This window comes from Bombyx mori, chromosome 16, assembly GCF_030269925.1.
Source record: "Bombyx mori chromosome 16, ASM3026992v2".
NCBI lineage: Eukaryota > Metazoa > Arthropoda > Insecta > Lepidoptera > Bombycidae > Bombyx > Bombyx mori.
In genome coordinates, this window is record NC_085122.1 from 10,651,285 (window position 1) to 10,668,788 (window position 17,504).

Consider the following 17,504-nt stretch of genomic DNA (forward strand, 5'->3'; position numbering starts at 1 on the left):
AGTTCTACCGTGATCTTTACAGCACAAAAGAGCCAGAGGACACCAGTCCAAGAACCATACAAGCAGCAGCGAAGGTAACATACCAACAAGATCCCAAATCGAAGAAATGGATGTCATCGAGGCACTCAGCAAATAGAAACCAGACAAAAAACCGAGCTCGGACAACCTAGCAAACGAGACCCTAAAGATATCTGCCCCAATATTAACTACACACTTTACCAACTTATTCAACTCTATTCTTGAATCTGGAGAGACACCTACCCAGTTGTCTGAATCTAACATAATTCTGATATACAAAAAAAGCGGCCCAAATGATATTGGGAACTACAGACCTATAAGTCTGCTGTCGAGTGCATACAAGTTATTTTCTACAATCCTGACCAAAAAAATTAGTTCTACATTAGAATCAAAACCACCTGTTGAACAGACATGATTCAGAAAAGGATTCTCTACCGTTGACCATATCCACACACTAGAACTCCTCATCGAAAAATATCAAGAGAAAAACAGACCACTGTACTTGGCATTCATAGATTACAAAAAAGCATTCGATTCAGTATTACACAACTATATTTGGGAAACTCTAAGAACACAAAATGTGGAAAATAAATTCTTAAGAGTAATTTAAAGTCTTCACAGGAATAGCAAAAGCAGAGTCAAACTAGAAACAGCCGGCCCTTGGTTCCTTATAAAGAGAGGCATAAGACAGGGAGACCCGCTCTCCGCTATACTATTTATAGCCACATTAGAGTCGATAATAAATAAACTGGAGTGGAATGGATGCGTAATAAAGATAAAAAATAAGTATCTAAGCCACCTACGTTTTGCCGACGACTTGGTGTTGATCTCAGAGAAAGGAAAAGAACTACAAGACATGGTAGAATCATTAAACAAAGCTAGCAGGCTTGCAGGGCTGGAGATGAACCTATCATAAACTATGGTAATGTCTAACACCAGGGTACAAATATACGCCGACGATGAACCTCTCAAATACACCGATAAATACATTTATCTAGGCAAGCACATAAGCTTCGACAGACTAAGCAACTACCAAGAGATCGAGCGCAGAACCCAACTAACGTGGAATAAGTATTGGAGCCTTCAAGAAATATTCAAAAGCAACATGCTCATCAAACTGAAGACAAAGGTCATGAATTTTCGGGTAGAGGACCGAACCTCCTACGAGGTCCCCGCGCAAAAGGGGCGCGCGGGGTAGCCTCATACCATGCCTGACCTACGCTTGCCAAACATGGAATTTTATAAAAAATAAAATCATAGAATACCAGCGAGGAACGGAGCGGAGTATGCTAAACATAAAAAGAATAAATGAAATAAGGCATACAAAAATAAGAAGCAGCACAAAAGCGATAGACGGTTTAACGCAAGCTCTTGCATTAAAACGGAAATGCGCCGGACACATAGCGCGTCTACAAGACCAAAGGTGGACAAAAAAGGTGACAGAATGGAGGGGGCCAGTGGGCAAAAGAAAGAAAGGTAGACCTTCCATCAGATGGGAGGACGAAATTAAACGCATAGCGGATCCAAATTGGACACAAGCAGCACAATCCAAAGAAAACTGACTCAATTTAGAGGAGGCCTTTACCCGCAGAGGGGTTCTTACAGAATAATTTTAAACAAAAATATAAAAAAAAAAAAGTGTGTGTGTCCGCTCCGACGCACGACTGGAGTTTACTGGATATAAAAAATTAAACGAAACAATACGAGAAATAGTTCTATATTACGACAACACGATACACTACAGATTATTAACAAATTAACGAGACACAAAACAAACGACTAACAAATATATGAAAATACAATAATGAGAGAAACGCGCGATCAGTACGAGGCTTTGTGGCGGACTGCCGGCGCAGCAGCCCGGCGTCACCTGCGATAACGCATTTCGTGTGACATGCGCAATCAGGCGCATAACGCATTTCGTGTGACATGCTAGTACGATTTTGGTCCCCATAATTTTCATACCCCGGGCCTATATATGTAAATCGATTCTAAAGGAGTAAACTCCAAAAACTGATTGTAGTTAATACTACTAGTAACATATATTGGAGCACTTTAATACAATTTTATTGTAAAATATAAATAATATTCTTTTATAGTTTGAAATTAATGATTAACTCTTCACACTCATTGTTCATTCATGTGATTGAACGAGAACTGAACGCATCACTATTACTTTAAATATAGCAACATTATTTCACAAAGTGACATTAGCTACTGTCAGCTGGCTTCGTCTAATTAAAAATCCGACTATAGGTAATTTTTTTTATTGATTCGATGAAATTAACAATACAGGTGCTGCTGTCAATAGACAATAGCCGGCTATAGGTATATTTATGATACGAAAAGTTATTAAATTTAAAAATGTTCTGCTTAGATAGCGCTGACATAATTAATTGACCATGATAATTAATATTGATATAGTTAAAATAATTATTCGAGTATGTAATGTATTACTCGTATATGTCGTATATGTCAAATTATACAATTATATACAAATATCAGTTTGTATTAAAATTTAAATGTCAAGGGGACATTTCACTAGACGGCGTAACAATTGATTACAATACAAAATGATATCACACTCGTACAATATGAGATAAGGTGAATTGTTATATTTCTAGGAAAAGCAACGCTTTTTTCTCAACGTTCGATGTAATTGCCCAATAATGTGCCATAGCATTGGCTTTAATGAAGTAAGCTCTAATAAAAAAAAGTGTGTGTGTCCGCTCCTTCGATCAACAATAGTAACTAGATTTCGGGTCGGTGCATAAAATCCGTCTCGTCAAATAACAGCGCACTTGAAATGTGAGCTCTTATTTTGTTTAGTTCACTTCAAACACAGCCAATGTCAACCCGTCTCACAATACCGCAGTGTGTATTCAAAAGTTGCAAAAATAAGGCCCGAAAAAACAATTTAACGGCCGGAGTATCTTACTTTCGGTAAGTACATGAAGTATAAACTATATTGTAAGCTTTAAACTTATAAATAATATTAAATTTTGAACAAAATTACCGATTTTTAACCACCGCTACAAATGTTGGCCAAGGCTCGGCCAACACATGGACAAACTTTTGCTTAACAGAACAGTAAATGCATGGAGTAGATTTGTGTTGTAATAATTTTTTAAAATTTGTTAGCAGCACTTCAAAATTAGTTGGTTAAAATTGGTTAATGCTGCTTTTGTGTCTGTTTGTTGGACTCTCATTAGATACTTAGCTTTCCATTTTTATTTTAGCTTTCCTAGCAATCACGTGTGCAGAATGGATCTCGATTGTCGCCAGAGAAACAAGAGATGACTTTTATAAGCCAGCTAAGAACTCCGCTTATTGACACTGGACATCTTTGCCTTCCGTGCTCACGGCTACTGAAATGTGGCCGAAACATTGTAATAAAAATACCACGCTTGAAACCGTTTAAACGTTGTTTTATTATGTGCACTGGTCGCGAAAACTTAAAAATATATTACACAAAAACGTAACGCTAATAAAATAATAAGTAATGTATAGATACTAACAAACATACATTTCCAAAACATAAAAAGTAAACAACTAAACTTTTACTTTAATTCATTAATAAATTATTTTAGTGTTAAGCGCGACTCCCTTACCTCCTGTAGTAAATAGAAATCGGCATTTCAAGAAGCAAAAATAAATAAAGCAAAACGATGTTAGTTCTCAGAGCAATTAAGGGAAAAGTTACTTTATTTGTTGCACCTTAAGATTGATTTAACATTAAAAGTTGTTTAAAATATGCCTTTTTATTGGTAAGTGACAGGAGTAATTTATTGCGTTGCTCGTTTTATGTGACGAATGATCGTAAGTATTAGATAATGTTTTGGAGATTTGTGACTTTATTACTAGGTGCCATAGTTGTTATTAGTTTGAAAGTAAAAGTGTTTCAAAACTTTTTTCTCCGTTTGTTAGTAAACGAATGTAGCTCTATAAGTATATATTCACGCGGACAGTTTTTGCTTTAATTTTGTACGTATCCCTTTATCTAGTTACTATTGTTGATCGAAGGTCCGCTCCGACGCACGACTGGAGTTTACTGGATATAAAAAATTAAACGAAACAATACGAGAAATAGTTCTATATTACGACAACACGATACACTACAGATTATTAACAAATTAACGAGACACAAAACAAACGACTAACAAATATATGAAAATACAATAATGAGAGAAACGCGCGATCAGTACGAGGCTTTGTGGCGGACTGCCGGCGCAGCAGCCCGGCGTCACCTGCGATAACGCATTTCGTGTGACATGCGCAATCAGGCGCATAACGCATTTCGTGTGACATGCTAGTACGATTTTGGTCCCCATAATTTTCATACCCCGGGCCTATATATGTAAATCGATTCTAAAGGAGTAAACTCCAAAATGTCATATAAAAAAGATAATTATTATCCATTAAATAAAATTTCTTTTTTGATACTATTAAAACTATGCAACTGTAAACTAGAAATTTCTGGAAGTAATAAAAGGCTTTTTTATTTTATTTGTTTAAGCAATTGAAGTCTCGCTTGTTCCTATTCGGTAAACTTATGTGTGGAATATTGAATTAATGACCCAAAATAAACTTCATTTTACACCAAAGTGCGAGTACGACTTAGATTTTTAAATCGATAGATTATAATAACTGAGTGATAAAATTAAATATCATTTACGCCTTCACGATGTGCAATCATGATTCTTTGGAAAAGTTACGTTCATCAAAATTTTATTTCAGCAATTTAAAATCTATTGGTGTCAATGTGGTCGTATCTACGAACATAATAAAGGATTCTTACGATACTACATTTCTTTTAAAAAAAACTATAGCTATGGGACCATTAGAGGGCATTTATGTGGCAAACTTTAGAAATGACGACGAAACATTAAACATCCTGCAAGACATTGGTAATATGTCCAAAGATTTATTTCCATCATTAAGGTAAGAATCAAGATAGTTTTTTGAGGTCTAATGAACTGTAAAATGAACATAATTATCTGATATGACGGTTTTCAATCATATTTTCCCATCACCTTTTGGTTATTACTAGAAGCTTTAAACCTTTAACGGTAGGCAGCGGCTTGGCTCTGCCCCTGGCATTGCTGAAGTCCATGGGCGACGATAACCACTCACCATCAGGTGGGCCGTATGCCCGTCTGCCTACAAGGGCAAAAAAAAAAGTGTCAAGCCCTCTTTGTATTCATATGTAACAATTCATCTAGCATGTAGTATGATAGAAGTGACCATTGTCTTAAAATAGATTACATTGTAAAACTTTGCTTTTAGGTACTTTGCAGTGATTACCAACAATGTAAAAGTTCTAGAGAAAACGTGTATTTCTGGAGTAAACGATAATTCAATTATTTCTCTAATCGAAACTCGAAGGCCGCAAGTAAATGTAAGCTTGTCTATCATAAATGTTAATTTTTAAGCTTTTGCATATTCACAAATACGTTTCAAGTAACTTTTCATCGCAGTTACAGTCGATTTTAACTCAAATTCCAAGTGTAAGCAATAAAAAACGTAGAAAATCGGGTGATTTATGTTTTCTCGGGTTTAAATGCCTCATTTTCATTAAAACTTCTATCAGGAGAATGAAAAAGACGCCATCTTATTAGACAAGGGAGCTTGGAACTTATCCACATTGAACGCTTTAGAGACCGGACTTCGCTGCAAGGTCCCATTGTTGGTCGCCCAAGGAAACACTTACACATCACCGCTGTATCAACAACTTGCAGCTTCTGCTGGTAAATATTAAGAACTGAATATCCCATGTGAAAACAAAACGAAATAAAAGTCCGTACGAATATCCAGAAAAAATCTTATCATAAATGGCACTGTTCGGTGCGATATTTAACGTCTAAATCTTATTATTTTTGTTGTATTAGATGTGTGTATGTAATGTTACCTAATTGTTGTTATATCACAAGAACTTTCAAACCAGAATGCATTATTGATTTACGACAAATCTAAAACTAAATATATACGGCGACTGTGACAAATCTGAATCGTTTTCAGATATTCCATCTTTAGAAGATGCAAACGACGTCACTACTCTACGAGAATTGTCTGTTGGAAGCGAAAACATTAAAATAGTTAAAGAATTTCTACGTCAAAAATACCATAAGTGCTTTTTGGAACAGGAAATTTTGGAGTTAAACAAGCAGAAGTAAGTTCAGAGATTCTGTAACAGTAATATTTAATTTTAAATGCAAGTCATGACAGATGGATCAATATTGGCAGCGCACACACAAACCTGTGTTTCCAAGAGGTTAAGCCATTCGGAGACCCGCTTTCTGAACTCTACTAGCCGGTTTTTTGCGTATGCATGAGGAGCAACAAACGTATTGTAACGAAAATAACTACGAATTCTATGATGTGTCCGTCAAAAAAGCTAGCTATCCGATTATACAGTCCCTCGGGGATTCCGTAAATTAAAAACTTTAAAGTATTATTTCTACATTCATAAATATTTCATCATTGCAAACAGATCTTGATTTTTCGGAACATAGCCCTCTCTGTGTTGTTTAAAACTTTAAAGCACTATATAAAACGTACAATTTTTGGTATACCTAAGCTAGTAGCCTCGACGGACTGTTCTGACTTCGGCTTGGTCGATGGGCGAGCTCACGGGGCTCAGCCTGAGAGGATTTGATAGCATTGGTCCTAACAAGAGCAGTGCTTCGCTTAATATATCACCGCATCGAAATCGCGACCCAGTGAGAAGATCCCGCAAGAAATTTAGTCAAGTTATGTCTATAGATCACACCACCCCACCTATTTTTGCTGTGAAGCAGTAATGCGTTTCGGCTTGAAGGGTAGGGCAGCAGTTGTATCTATACTGAGACCTTAGAACTAATATCTCAAGGTGGGTGGCGCATTTACGTCGTAGATGTCTATGGGCTCCAGTAACCACTTAACACCAGGTGGGCTGTGAACTCGTCCAACTATCTAAGCAATAAAAAAAAAAAAGATTAACTCGAACGTCGAACGCCGAAGCACTGCTCTAGCTAGGACTAGTATTAGCAACGTCACCAAGTTATAGCCTCGTGAGCTCACCTACTCATTCGGCGAATCTAGTATAACCCCTCGAGGTTACTAGAATAGGTAGCAAAAAAAAGCCTAAGGTATCAAGAGTGGATTGGGGAATTTGAAATCGTCGTGGCCTAAAAGATAAGACGTCCGGTGCATTCGTGTTGAAGCGATGCACCGGTGTTCGAATCCCGCAGGCGGGTACCAATTTTTCTAATGAAATACGTACTCAACAAATGTTCACGATTGACTTCCACGGTGAAGGAATAACATCGGGTAATAAAAGTGAAACCCGCAAAATTATAATTTGCGTAATTACTGCTGGTAGGACCTGTTGTGAGTCCGCGCGGGTAGGTACCACCGCCCTGCCTATTTCTGCCGTGAAGCAGTAATGCGTTTCGGTTTGAAGGGTGGGGCAGCCGTTGTAACTATACTGAGACCTTACAACTTATATCTCAAGGTGAGTGGCGCATTTACGTTGTAGATGTCTATGGGTTCCAGTAACCACTTAACACCAGGTGGGCTGTGAGCTCGTCCACCGATCTAAGCAATAAAAAAAAATTTCTAAATTGCATAAAACCGCTGTCTTTTTCAGGCTTGAAGAGTTGGATTCTCTTCAAAACGGCTTCGAGAAGAAAGAAGGCTTAGCTGTTTACTTGTCTCACATAGCTAAAGATGAACTCAATTCCAATGCCCTCGTGTACTCTTTACCCACACTTGGCAATACGACAACGGTGAGTCTACATTGTTTCCCCAATTTTTTTTAAGCATTTGAATGCATAATTTGAAATTAATAATGAAATGAATGATGCTTGTTGAAAAAATTCGAAATGATGACAATACCTAAATATGTACCTACATTAAATATTAAAAAATACAACAAATTTTACGTTTAAAATTTTTTATGTTAAAAGTAATTTTTTTTATTTTATAAATTCTGCTGTCGATTGTTTTTTAAGAAAATTTTACTTCAAATTTTCAGGAGAAACTGTCTGAAGCAATTGAGTCCGAGTACTTGTGCATAGTTCTTGGGATCGAGAATAATTTCGAAAGGTTTTATGGTATTTGCGAGAGACTTAAGCTGCCCGCGCTAGTGCTGCAGCCACGTCTGGATAGAACAAGCGATACTATACAGCAAACCGCCGAAAAATGCTCAAAGGTGAAAAAAATTAATCTATACTAATATATAAAAAATGTAGGGGTTTTTACGGACGTTCCGTTATAAGTACTGAACCATGCATCCGATTGACTTGAAACTTGGTATCCATGTAGAAAATACATGTACTTAATGGATAGGCTAATATTTATATGAGTGTTGGACTCCCTAGACCAGTTGCGGGGGCGTTAATGATGAGCATCTTTGTGTGGGTGAGAAATAATAATGTTAATTTTAAATGCCCAGCGAAGCGGACGGGTACAGCTAGTACTATATAAAATTATAAAAAATCACTCTGTTGTTACGTTCTCACGCCCTAACCACTGTGTGCTAGTAGCCATCATAGAAGACTAAGATTTTTGACTCTCGCTTATGACATTTTCATTAAGCAGGTCGACCGACCCATCGCCCGCCGACCAACCGTCGGTCTACTGAAAAATTTCATTATCTTGAAGGACGACCTTCCCTTTCTTCTTAACCTTCCATAAGTGTACTAGAGAAATTCAGTATAGAAATAGCTTGGCTTATAGACTATCTTTTATCCCACTGCTAAATGTGGTCTCCATCGACACAAAAAGTAGGGAAGCAGTGGTAGCTGACGGAAAGCTAATAAAATATACATACTATAGGGCACAAGACCATATTATTTATTGCATGGTTTTTTTTTAAACATTCGAAACATTTTAGTAATATTTCTATTTGTACTAAATAGGTACTCTCTATTCCTTTCAGTTGATAACAGAGCAAATTGGTGTCAGAAAAAGTTTTTACTTGCTCGCATCCGATATCGGTATTTTAATTGCCATGGAGTTAGCTGCAATATTTGAGAGTAATGGTAAATATTTCCAAGTTTAAATTTTTAAGTCGTCGTGGCCTAAAGGATAAGACGTCTAGTGCATTCGTATTCTAGCGATGCAACGATGTTCGAATCCCGCAGGCGGATACAAATTTTTCTAATGAAATACGTACTTAATAATTTATTAACGTACTAAATAATTAACATCCACGGTGAAATCAAAACCCGCAAAATTATAATTTGCATCATCACTGGTGGTAGAAAGACTTGTAAGTCCGCACGGGTAGGTACCACCGCCCTGCCTTTTTCTGCCGTGAAACAGTAATGCGTTTCGGTTTGAAGGGTGCGGCAGCCATTGTGCTATACTGAGGCCTTAGAACTCATATCTCAAGGTGGGTGGCGATACTTACGTTGTAGATGTCTAAGGGCTCCGGTAACCACTTAACACCAGGTGGGCTGTGAGCTCATCCACCCACTTAACCATTATCTAAATAAAAACCATATATCTGCAGTTAAGAGATATTTTCTGTTTTCCTAAAGTTACTTGTAAATTTTCAGGTATTTTAGGCACAGTCTTCTGTCTCGGTAGTGCACCAGAAGATGTCAAGCCAATAATTGAACGTGAACTAGCCGCCTTCAAAACCGAAGACCAACTGCAGCTTGAGATTTTAAAGCACATTTTTAAGCTACTCACCGCTAATGATCCATCAATTTTAGAGAAAGCTTTGCCTCCTTTGTCCTCATGGAATGAAAAGATAGAGGGTTGCATTAAAATGATGACTGGTCATATAGCACAGACAAAGCAATATGTGAAAGCTTTGATACAATCTGTCTATGCGAAAATTCTTAGCATCAAGCAGTATGATTCTTCAACTCTGCCAATATTGAAGTCTCGAGTCATCATACTCCGCTCTCCGGATTGCTCCATTACTTCATCCCCATCATCATATTCTATTGAAGATTTATCAGCACCTCTTAGCGACGCTGCAACAGATACGCGATGTGCAGCCATTATCAACAAAAATCTGTCGAGTGAAATATTAGAAGAGTTTGATAAGAAAAACCTCTGCGACACATTTTTGATAAGCTTTGATGAGAAATATACAAAAGTTAATTCTAGAGTAATATGATTTACTTTTCAATGTTTCGTTGTTCTCTGGTTATAGCATAAGAATTGGAAATGGCAATAAGGCGATGAGAATATAGTCGAGAATGTTATTGTATTGAAAGGGTTATAAATCAGACACTAATACTGTTATACAAAAACTTATTGTATCCAAAACCTGATCTTTGTATTTTTGTTATTATAAAAGTAATAAATGGCTTGATTATAAATATTCTTATTTGCTATTATTACAACACTTATTATATACACAAAATTATTACAACACTTCGCTCATTTAGGTACGTTTAAAGGTCTGCACGTAACTCGGTTGATATCATGAAAGTCACTAAGATGTAGATGTATGGTTGTGCATATTAATTTGTTGATGCATTTACATTTTGTTATATTTTCTTCGATTTTCGCGATTCGTGCACATAAATAATTTTTAACTAATTTAACGGCCACGGACACGGATCACGAAAACTATAAAGTATACGAAACGTCAGAAATAATATAATGATAGTAAAAAGAGCGAGATTAACAGTTAAAGTACATAGTTTTAATTATTTTTATTGTTCGAGTTACTTACTTGCACTTAATAAAATCGTTACTATTTGCACGTCAACATTCAACCACTCCATGTATAATTAAGTAATGCAATTATTATGTAAGTTGTATTCAAAATGATTTAGTAATCTTATCTACTTAGAACAATTTACATTAAAAAAATTTAGGAGTGCAATTTTTGCGTTTAAATTTTGGCTATAGATAATACATTTATGATTTTGGCGCGCTTTCTATCTTTTCCACAGACTATAATTGTGTGTGTAGTGATTTTTTTTAAAGAAGATATGCCCTGGTTGCGTGGACGTTTAAATAATCTTAGTGTGCACTAATTTAAGTGTGTCTGGTACTGCTTTATTTACCAGTTTAAGCTATTAAAATTAATATAATGGCCTTAAAGCTTAGTTAGGCTGTATCTCGTGACTATGTGTGATAGTGTGACTATGATAGTGTGAAAAGTCTTTTTATTAATATTACCGCCATCTGACGTTTCCTAATAGAACTACTTAAAAAATAATCGGGAATAAACTACAGCCCGTAGTATGACTAACTGTCACTAGATGTCAGTGTTCTCAATGAAATGAACAAGAGCTATAATTTAGAAATTAAAATCGGTACCTATCTATATCTCCGAATATAGATAATATCTTATGGCTCAAGAAAAAAGCCAACAATTGGGCAGTTTGGCCAACTAGTACATTGCCATCTACCGAGAATTTCGACGTAGGTACATACTTAGTACAAGTTGACGAAAATCAAGAAGAAAGCAAAATGCAGTAAGTTTGGTAGACAGCGGCTTGGCTCTGCGTTGCTTGGCATTGCTGACGTCCATGAGCGACGGTAACCATTCACCATCAGATGAGTATGCTCGTTTGCCTACATGCGCAATAAAACATAAAGTGAATTAAAAGTTAACAGGTAGGTAGGTACGTATTGTGCGTAACTAAAATTTCGAAGACAAACTCCAAATGTAGGTATAATCCTTTTGTCGTCTCGATCGAATAATATGTTTAATTTTCATCACCGCTCCCTGTTATTATATTAAAATCTTATGTACCTAATATTTACAATAGGAACAATTTGTAATGAGGTTTAATAAAATAATAATATGATTATAGAACAAGATTTTGTTATAAAAATACTTAGTCTGGCCATAAATACTGTTACAATTAAAAATAAACAAAATATTACATTTGAATTTCGAATCTGTCATTTTTATATGATTGCTCATTGAGTTGTCTCATTTTGGCGCTAATACATTGTACAATATTTTGCGATATTCAAATGGAGCGGGGTGATAAAGAGAACCGAATCGCTGTGATTGCATTACACAAAGTAGGTACCTATGGAGCCAAATGCAATTTTTAAGACTCTTCATACGCTTGGTATTAGTAAAATGTTTGTGTACCGGGCTATTAATAGGTGCAATGGGACCTCCTCTGTTTGTGACAGAAAAAGATCTGGCCGTCCACGTAGTGTTCGTACGAAAAAGGTGGTCAAAGCAGTAAGGGAAAGAATTCGAGGAAATCCTGTCCGAAAGCAAAAGATTTTATCTCGGGAGATGAAGATAGCACCTAGAACCATGTCGCGCGTAAAAGATGACTTAGAACTTGCAGCCTATAAGAGACGTATACTGGTCATTTCTTAAATGATAATTTAAAAGAGAATAGGGTGGTAAAATCGGAACAACTACTGAAGCGGTACCCAAAGGGAGGTCATAGAAAAATTTTGTTTACGGATGAGAATTTTTTTACAATTGAGCAACATTTTAACAAACAAAATGACCGTATTTATGCTCAAAGCTCTAAGGAAGCTTCCCAATTAGTCGACAGAGTGCAACGTGGGCACTATCCGACTTCATTGATGGTTTGGTGGGGTATTAGCTATGAAGGAGTGACTGAGCCATACTTTTGTGAAAAAGGTATCAAAAGATCGGCACAAGTGTATCAAGATACCATTCTTGAGAAGGTAGTGAAGCCCCTTAACAAACCATGTTCAATAATCAAGAATGGTCCTTCCAGCAGGACTCGGCGCCAGGTCATAAAGCTCGGTCTACGCAGTCTTGGTTGGAAACGACCGTTTCGGACTTCATCAGAGCTGAAGACTGGCCGTCGTCTAGTCCCGATCTTAATCCGCTGGATTATGATTTATGGTCAGTTTTAGAGAGTACGGCTTGCTCTAAACGCCATGATAATTTGGAGTCCCTAAAACAATCCGTACGATTGGCAGTGAAAATTTTTCCCATGGAAAGAGTGCGTGCTTCTATTGATAACTGGCCTCAACGTTTAAAGGACTGTATTGCAGCCAATGGAGACCACTTCGAATAAGCTTTTTATACTTTAAATTGTTTTATATTTATGTATTAATAATAATAATAATAATAATAATAAACATTTATTTCAAACACAAATTAAGTACAAAAAATATATAAAAAAGATAACAAAAATAACGAGGCTTGGAAACGGTTACCGGCTCAGCAATGCCTAACAGTAACGAAACAATCGGTACTGCGGCGCTGATCTTCCGCCGGCACCTGCGGAGTGACGCGCACACCAGCATCAGACCGACCAATACACAACAATGTAAAATATATTAAAAAATAAAAAGAACATGAATAATAAAAATAAAAACAGTTATGAAAAGGACAACAAAATGACATTATTAAATTAATTAAATAAAAATTGCAGTTGCAAAGCACAATTAATTATAGTACGGAGTAATTATATTTGATATTTATTAAACTAACACACTGTAAAAGTAATAAATGTTATTTGCAATAGATTTTTTTTTATTTTTAATTGTAACAGTATTTATGGCAAGTACACTGCTATTTTCGGGGTTAAATATAAAAAAAATATCTTGTTGCTGTGTTTGTTTAAAGGAATACGTTGTCAAAATTTCTATTTTATTTTTATTTTATAAAAAGTTATAGAAGCTTGCATGGCCTGTCGATGGATTAGGTTCAAATAAATAAATGCATGGTCGATAAATGATCAAATCACAATTTATTTTACAGGTTATAAAATTTAAAAATTGTACCGACTTAAAACCGTATTTACATGTAGGTGCTCTGAAAAGTCGACCGTAGATTTTCGAATTATATTCTACGACTGTTTTTGAAACGGGATATTAAAGTGCACACGCTTTGGGAACAAATACTATTGTTTTCATTTTTTTTTGTTTAGTTGTAAGTATATTAAGATGGGATTTAATAACTAGTCAGGTCATAAGTATTGTCACACAGTAAAAACTTTTCTTTTAGAATGCTGGCCACAAAAAAGTTTATTGAATTCGAATTTCGAATTGTTCATGAAAATAAAAATGTATACTTTTAGAATTTTACTCATTTTTAAATATGGAGTGGACGCATAAAAGAAGACCGTGTTGCAGTTATTGCGTTGCATCGTTGCGGTTACGCGCCAATTCAAATTTTTAACTTACTGAAAAATTTGAATACAGTCAAACCTGGATAAGCGAGAGTTCAAGGGAGCACAATCTCATTCTCGCTTATAGAGGTTTCTCACTAACCCGAGTTTCTCGCTAATGCTCCCTCTGAATTTCATTTCGCGATTTTCCGGATTCAAACGCATTCACTATTTTAAGTTTATCACTTAATGACAGTACTTTAATTTTCCGTTTTGACATGATACAGAACAGAACTTTCCTTCGCAATTGATTAACGATATACTGAGTAAGGCCGACAAACAGGACGGTACACAGGCACACGTGTCCAGTCGAAAAGAATGCGATAAAATAACAATTTTATTTAGTTCCACGAAATAGAATAGGTTCAATATTGACGAGAAAAAATACAAAAACAATGGTAGGAAGTTCCACGAAAGTTAAGAATGAGTCATAAAATAGCAGATGTTAAATTTGTAATTTGTTTTGTCATTTGTTCCTCCTAAATAATATAAATAAATAAAGCTCGACTGTCGCTTATAGAGGTATAGATAAGTAGCAGTCTCACTTACGGAGGTCCATGAGGGAAAAATGACTCTCTCTTACACAGGTTTCTGTTTCTCGCTAATAGAGGTTTTGGGAGCTTAAAATGACGGGTCCTGGCTATTACTCTCACTTATAGAGTTTTCTCACTTATCCAGTTCTCGCTTATCCAGGTTTGACTGTATAACCAAAAGATTCGTTTATCGTACCATCAAACGATACAATGAAGACTCTAGTGTAGATGACAGGTCAAGAAGTGGTCGCCCTCGGTCTGTTAGGACTCCAGCAGCGATAAAAGCTGTGAAGGCGCGAATTCAAAGAAATCCCAAACGTAAGCAGAAACTGTTGGCCCTTCAGATGGGGTTAAGCAGAACCACGGTGAAAAGGGTGTTAAATGAAGACTTAGGGCTTCGGGCATATCGAAGAAAAACAGGACATCGTTTGAATGCTCGTCTAATGAACTTGAGACTGAAGAGATGCCGCGCTTTGTTGAAGCGGTACGCGGGAAAAAAATATCGGGAAATTCTTTTTTCGGATGAAAATTTTTTTACCGTAGAAGAGAGCTACAACAAACAAAATGATAAGGTGTACGCACACAGTACTGAAGAAGCGAGCAACCGTATTCCGCGTGTCCAACGAGGTCATTTTCCATCCTCGCTCATGGTATGGTTGGGAGTTTCTTATTGGGGCTTAACAGAGGTACATTTTTGTGAGAAAGGTGTAAAAACGAATGCAGTTGTGTATCAAAATACAGTCCTGACGAACCTTGTGGAACCTGTTTCTCATACCATGTTCAATAACAGGCACTGGGTATTCCAACAAGATTTGGCGCCAGCTCATAGAGCGAAGAGCACACAAGAGTGGCTGGCGGCGCGTGAAATCGACTTCATCCGGCACGAAGACTGGCCCTCCTCCAGTCCAGATTTGAATCCGTTAGATTACAAGATATGGCAACACTTCGAGGAAAAGGCGTGCTCAAAGCCTCATCCCAATTTGGAGTCACTCAAGACATCCTTGATTAAGGCAGCCGCCGATATTGACATGGACCTCGTTCGTGCTGCGATAGACGACTGGCCGCGCAGATTGAAGGCCTGTATTCAAAATCACGGAGGTCATTTTGAATAAACTTTAGTGACATAAGAATCTATGTTTTGTTAAGTTCATTTTGGTATATGAATGGTTACATAATGAATAAACTTGTTTCAATTATTTTACATTAAACATGTGACAGAATTTATGACCTGACTAGGTAGAATAATTTAACCTCTAATCCTGCTTATTTAATGTTACTTAAATTCGCGTAAAGACCTCAGCCGTAAGCAGCGGCTTAGCTGTTGTGTCCCTCGGATTGATGACATCTATGAGCGATCTCGTCTGCCTAGAGAGGCATTAAAAACTTAATGCGGAGTTTACATTACGAAATTAGTGCCATGCATGTTGAGCTCAGTTTCGCGAAAGTAGTTTCAATATATGCGAAAGTAATTTCGTTAAAAAATTAGTGTCGCGAAATCCACAGTATCGCAGTAACCATGGCGCCGTCAGCATCAAAGCTATATTTTGCTATATTCAATGTAGCTAAAAAAATGCTTATATACCTATGAACTTAAAAAAAGGCTATCAAGAAAAAAAAAAGTTGGTAGATTCGAGGATGGTCAACAAGAAGACATTTAGGTGCAATGAAGTTAGTCTCTGAATTAGCAGATGAAGATCCTGAGAGAAATAAAAACTATTTTCGAATGAGTGAAGATAATTTTGATTTTTTTACTGTAGGTGTTTCGGGTCCGATAGACACCCTTGTCGCTGATATTCATTAATAAGATCTATTTTATTTTTCTGTACTCCATCGTTGGTTTGCCATTTTCAACGCTTGAAGCGCGTCCGAACTAACAATACACACGTCCGCACAACGCAGGCCCTTTCGCGACATTAGTTTCACGTCGCGTCTACACTATGAAATTAGTTGCATGACACTAATTTCACCAAAAAATCGCGCAGGGCACGAAACTAATTCGCATGCATGAAATTAATGCATGCATTACGAAAGTATCACGTCGCGTCTACACTATGAAATTAGTTGCATGACACTAATTTCACCAAAAAATCGCGCAGGGCACGAAACTAATTCGCATGCATGAAATTAATGCATGCATTACGAAAGTATCACGTCGCGTCTACACTATGAAATTAGTTGCATGACACTAATTTCACCAAAAAATCGCGCAGGGCACGAAACTAAATTGCATGCATGAAATTAATGCATGCATTACGAAAGTATTAAATTACACGTGAAACTGTTGGTAAAACTAATGTCACGAAATTACTTTCATGCCACTAATTTCGTAATGTAAATTCGCCTTAAGATGATAACAGAATGTGAGATATCTTTTTAAACGGCACAGATGACTGGTTTTTGTGTTATCTTACCATAGAATATAGACACAGTAAGGTGTATGCAAAGTCACAAATATATTGTTATAACCGCCATTCCACCATTCAACTGGAATGCTACTTCACACAGCATACTAGCCCACTGAGTTTCTCGCAGGATCTTCTTAGTGGGTCGCGATTCCGCTCCGGTGATAGTTTCTTTGAAGTACTTACAGGTCTTGCTAGAGTTAGTGTTAGCAAATTCTGAAAGGTTTTTTTTTATTGCTTAGATGAGTGGACGAGCTCACAGCCCACTTGGTGTTAAGCGGTTACTGGAGCCCATAGACATCTACAACGTAAATGCGCTACCCACCTTGAGATATAGGTAAGTTCTAAGGTCTCAAGTATAGTTATAACGGCCCTTCAAACCAAAACGCATTATTGCTTCACGGCAGAAATAGGTAGGGTGGTAGTACCTACCCGGGCGGACTCACAAGTGGTCCTACCACCAGGTTGCCCCT

General features: G+C 36.8%; 1 protein-coding gene and 1 long non-coding RNA gene across 3 annotated transcripts in view; one reads left to right on the forward strand and one right to left on the reverse strand.

Annotated features, from left to right (window-relative positions):
- LOC101742047 (fatty acid synthase) overlaps positions 1 to 10,337 on the forward strand; it is a 45,363-nt gene extending 35,026 nt beyond the window's left edge. The window contains exons 31-38 of the mRNA XM_038016265.2: positions 4,756 to 4,959; positions 5,305 to 5,416; positions 5,609 to 5,765; positions 6,037 to 6,187; positions 7,646 to 7,784; positions 8,033 to 8,209; positions 8,939 to 9,041; positions 9,561 to 10,337. Of these exons, the coding sequence (XP_037872193.1) occupies positions 4,756 to 4,959; positions 5,305 to 5,416; positions 5,609 to 5,765; positions 6,037 to 6,187; positions 7,646 to 7,784; positions 8,033 to 8,209; positions 8,939 to 9,041; positions 9,561 to 10,132 (1,615 nt within the window). The 3' untranslated portion in view covers positions 10,133 to 10,337. The remainder of the gene's footprint in view (positions 1 to 4,755; positions 4,960 to 5,304; positions 5,417 to 5,608; positions 5,766 to 6,036; positions 6,188 to 7,645; positions 7,785 to 8,032; positions 8,210 to 8,938; positions 9,042 to 9,560) is intronic.
- Positions 8,831 to 10,908, reverse strand: LOC110386517 (uncharacterized). Of its 2 annotated transcripts, none has more exons than XR_002431682.2 (3): positions 10,697 to 10,908; positions 9,697 to 9,986; positions 8,831 to 9,020 (listed from the first exon to the last, which is right to left on the reverse strand). It is a non-coding gene; the product is annotated as an uncharacterized LOC110386517 (long non-coding RNA). The 2 variants fall into 2 exon arrangements; XR_009975231.1 differs by having other exon boundaries at positions 9,697 to 10,027; positions 10,697 to 10,897.
- Between the last annotated feature and the right edge of the window lie 6,596 nt (positions 10,909 to 17,504).